This window comes from Ostrinia nubilalis, chromosome 9 (assembly GCF_963855985.1).
Source record: "Ostrinia nubilalis chromosome 9, ilOstNubi1.1, whole genome shotgun sequence".
Classification (NCBI taxonomy): Eukaryota; Metazoa; Arthropoda; class Insecta; order Lepidoptera; family Crambidae; genus Ostrinia; species Ostrinia nubilalis.
Genome location: NC_087096.1, coordinates 14,688,888 through 14,693,857, shown reverse-complemented (window position 1 = coordinate 14,693,857; position 4,970 = coordinate 14,688,888). Strand labels below are relative to the sequence as shown.

Genomic DNA, 4,970 nt, shown 5'->3' with positions numbered 1-4,970 from the left:
ATCGTATTTGTACAATTGGACATGAAGGACACTGCCCACAACTCCATCGTATCATTATTTCCTTATTTATAATGTAATTGTCCAATAATTGGGGAAGTACTCGCCTTAGCCGTCTTGAGGAAATTGTCCTCTCTGTCCTCAATTTGACAGTAACAAGACTGTGTAAGAGGAAAGATAAAAATAGATGGAAATACCCTTTACTTTTAATTAAGTCTAGCAATTAATGTAAGTAAATCGCGTATTTGTGAAATTTGTTAAGTATATGCTTAAAATACTCGTAAAACCTCACTGATGTTTCAGCTTATCATTAAACAAAGTATAAGTTTACCAGATAAATTGTAGTGTGTATTTGAAATGTATTTAATGTAAAACTTCTACACTTCATACACTACAGATCGATAACTAAAATTTTTAATTTAATAACAATTTCTTCGTTCATATAAATGGAGTAAAAGTAAGGTATTTAATTGTACATGGCACTTAAAATTTGCTATTACTGTAAAACTATTAATTAGTAAAAATATCATAAAATATCACAATTACAAAGGAATAAAAATACTTCTTACTTCAAAAGCGTCTAATAGTCATAGCCTTCTGTAGAAAAATAAAATACGCCGGTCGCGTTACCAGGATTCCAGAAGCCTGCAATGGTGGTTTCATTCTGCGAGCAGTTGCCTTTCTTAAAGTCTTTGTATTTGTCGCATTTCCACGCCAAAAACCAGTCGGGATGGCTCACAGTGGCTGTCCACATGTCAATGCACGCTCTATGGTTGCATTTAGCTGCTTTAGACGAATCAAAGATACCAGGAATCAGAGGGGTCTTACAGTTCGGTTGGGAAGACCCCTTTTTGTTTACGAAGAAGTCCACGTCAGCCAAAACACTGGTCGTGCCAAGACCACCGGCATTACAATGGTACACTTCAACATATTCGGCAACTCCAGACCTGATCTGTTCCTGGATGAGACTGTTGGAGAAACACGGTCCAGCTGGATCTAAAGCTGTAATCCTTGAAATTTTCTGACTAGTTCTGTTTATGAATTCGCCTCCAGCGTGACCTAAGATCTGACTCCCCAAGCTGTGGCCTACGCAATGCATGTTCTTTGGCGATATACCTCCTTGGCTCAATTCGGCCAACATTTGGCCCAACGCTTTGCCGATGTAATGGACGTATCTGACAGATCTCTCGTAGCTCTTTATGTACCCTTGCTTGTCATTTGTATACGGGGAATGGTCCAGGATGATGAGGTAGCTGTTCGGGAAGTTTCTAAACGTCTGCCTGACTTGCTCCTCCGTTCTTTTGTTGATGTTAGATTTGTAGCCAGCTACGAATATTATGAACTTTCTAGTCTTGTCCAAACCTTGGACACCAAGTATGCCTTTCCCCGCGTTGGCGATTGGGAATGTCTCGACATGATTTTTAGGGAAATCGTATAAATACACGTTGATCTCACTGACATCGAGATTCAAACTTTTATCGTGATCACCTGAAATGAAATAATTAAATATTATTAGATTAAAAATAATAATTGTCAATTTTAGACTAACTTTACCAACTAGGAAGTACCAATAGGACTATTTAATTTTCTAAATTCACCGCACGCCCTATTGTGTACGATGACGTAATTTGACTTGTGTGACGACATGTAAAATACTGCACTATGCTATGTATGAAACCTATAAAGAGCAAGGTACTTATTGTTAAAGTATCAAGGGCACCCCGACAATGGGTACTGAATGTATTGCAAATTTAACACAGTGGGCAAACGAATCAATGTGTTGTACCTATTTCCTCCAATAAACAAAAGGCTGACAAAGCTGAATTTAACACAGTGGGCAAAATAATTGTTCTGTAATGTATTATGCTGATAATGCTGACTGAGTAACTTGCGTCACTTATTCTCATCAACAATCGATGGTGTCTGACGGTCATGGACCTAAAATAGCTTTGGGGCGTTTTCAGACAAATGAAAGCACATTGATATTGTATAGTCACGAAATTAGTAAGTAGGAGTTATGTCGTTTTTAGTAAGTATATCATTTTATCGAACCTCATAATTTATCGCAATTAAAATAAAGAATATAAGTACCTCGATCAATACCTTAAATACTGATGTAGGCCCTGAAGTACCTAAGTGCGAAAACGCATACGTACACAGTACACACATAAAAACACATATACACATATTTATTGTTTTTACTATATGAAGTTATTAAAAATTAAAGTACTTAGTTAGATAATTTTTCCAAAATACAACTTTAGGATGAAATTACTAGTCGTACTCAATTTTCAAGGTAAGCACCTACGTCATTCGATAGACACAGCATCCAGACTCTAGGATCAGAGGATGCATCTAATCAGTACGATCACGTCTTATTAAGATCCAGTTGCAACCGGTGTACCTCGTAACAGGTATTATGAACCTACGCTGGTTTGCCTAATATCGAATGTAATTAACGCTATCATGTAACGCTACTGATATTAAATAATTACAACTCAGAATAGAGTTCTTATTTATTTGAACCGTTTAAATGTCAAATAGGTTTCACATACTAATTTTCGGCAGTCAATTCTTTTTAATTGCCTACTAAACAGAGCGTCTAATTAAGGGTTAAATACAAATACCTTTTTCTGTATGAATAATTAAGGTTTGAAGGCAATTATTTTTTAAATATTTGATACTAGCTTTCTGCCCGCGGCTTCGCCCGTGTTTGTTACAGAAAAACTTTATCGCGCGCGTCCCTGTTTCAAAAACCGGGATAAAAACTATCATATGTCCTTTCTCGGGACTCAAACTATCTTCCTGCCAAATTTCATCAAAATCGGTTCAGTGGTTTAGGCGTGAAAGTGAGACAGACAGACAGTTACTTTCGCATTTATAATATTAGTATAGATAGTGAAATGAAAGAGAATCGCTTTGATGTACTTAATTAACGTAAATGTTTTTGTGATTCATTACCTACTTAGTTAATAAATAAGTAATAATGTTTCCCACCAGTTTAAATATAAGGTTAATAACAATAAATCCCCATATCAAAGGGGAAACCCAATAAAATAATAATGTATCAACTACAATTAACCAAGTAATTAAATCATATCGATAAATACGCCATGTTGCCGACAAGACCGACTGACAGAACGATTGCAGTAAAGGTTATTGAATTGTAAACAATTGCGCTTGCAATATAATTAGTATGGGCCGTCGATCACTGCCAGCGGATTCTGAACCGTGTTGACATGCGTCGGTCACGACCATGCCTCATTGAGCATTGCTACAATGTATTGAGACCTTGATGATTGATCCTTTTAACTTTCATAGGAAAATAATTCAAATATAAACAGAATCATATATGTAGTTTCAAACAAAGCGACGATAGCCGAACGGTGAAGGTGTTGGTGGTCGACTCGTGATCGGAGGAACGCGGGTTCGATCCCCGCCGCCGTTCTACTATTGTGGTGATTCACTCGTAACACAGGTATATGTATTTAGCTTACCACGAGGGAATAACGGGATTATTAGTAAATCACTAATATTCTTAAAAAAAAAAGCAAAACTATGGACTACTACTACGGATGACACGGTTTATCAAGCTAAAGTCTGTGAAAAATCTCATAATTTATGTGTACTTTTCACAAAAAATGTAGGTCTTTAAATAGTCAGCCACATGTCAGCTGTCATGAGTAACAGAAAAAATATGACATATCATGGGTTTTTTTAATCATAATTTTGACACCGGTAGTTTTTTGTACACTAAAATAACACATAAACATTTATCCACATACAAATACATCCATCAGAGATAACTTTGCTCTAAAAACAATCATAATTTTGTTGATACAAAAACACAACAATCTTATGCGACAATTTTAATTTTAATGTGACAATCATTTGGGTGTTTCACTGAATAAACTCTCTTTCTTCAACAACTTACATTTTATAAGTCCAGACTTCAGCGCCACCTGGAACGGTCCGAACTTCTCCAAATCTCCTCTTCCCCATGCGTAGGCGCACGCAAAAACACACACTAACAAACAAATAGTCCTCATTCTATGTACAGACGGAGGAATGTCAAGCAAACACTCTGAGATCTTAACTAGTTGTAATAGAGTCGACTTTCCAGCAAAAATGTACAGTCTGTTATAATAAAATGTCACACGACTGCTCGGTAAACGCGTTTACCTCACAATGAGGTACGACACGGCCGAGCTAGTAATAAAAGGAGGTGATAAGAGTAGTAAGGTCTTATGCGGACGTACCTCTTAATTTGTGAGGTTTTCTATCGTATTAATTTTAAACATGGTAATTAAAAGAGGTAATTTATTTATTTTCTAATACATGAATTTCTTTTTGTTTTGTTGTTTTTATGCTGAGTCAAATCGATTGTGAAAGAGAGAAAAAAAGAAATATTTATTACGATGAACATCACATAGAGAACAAAGAAAGTATACGAAAAAAAGACAGAAATAGCACATAAATATTGCAAGGAAATAAAAAGTGAACTGAGCAGTGCCACCCTGTTACAACAGCGATTTAGTTTATACAGGGTGGCCAAAACAGTGAGGTCTAAAAGAAAAATTTAGATTCCTTACATCGAGGTGTACCTAAATCACCCCCATGTATGTAATACGATTGTGCATCGTTTAGGAGATAGAGTTAATTTTGTGATATTTTCAAATTTGGTGACCTAATAGGCTTTAAACATTTTTATCTTTTTTTTGGGTTGAATTTTTTCAGATTTCTTTTTTTCGACAGATTTGTTATTAATTGCAGATGTTTGAAAAAAATAATCATCTTCCTATCTTTGATTCAAGATACAAAAGTTTTGCTAGAAACATTAAAATTATGCTTTTATCAGAACACTATCAAATTTTCAACTTAAAAGTTTAAGTAAAAAAAAGAACTTCCATAGGTCCAAAACCATTTTAAAAACTGTGCCGTTTCCTGAACATTCATAATAATACAAAAAAACA

The 4,970-nt window shown here is 35.4% G+C and overlaps 1 protein-coding gene across 1 annotated transcript; it reads right to left on the bottom strand.

Moving 5' to 3' along the window:
• Nucleotides 1-319: 319 nt before the first annotated feature.
• On the bottom strand, nucleotides 320-4,181 carry LOC135074726 (pancreatic lipase-related protein 2-like). The gene is made up of 2 exons (XM_063969097.1): nucleotides 3,932-4,181; nucleotides 320-1,485 (listed from the first exon to the last, which is right to left on the bottom strand). The coding sequence occupies exons 1-2, from the start codon at nucleotides 4,044-4,046 to the stop codon at nucleotides 578-580; spliced, it is 1,023 nt and encodes a 340-aa protein (XP_063825167.1). The 5' UTR covers nucleotides 4,047-4,181; the 3' UTR covers nucleotides 320-577.
• Between the last annotated feature and the right edge of the window lie 789 nt (nucleotides 4,182-4,970).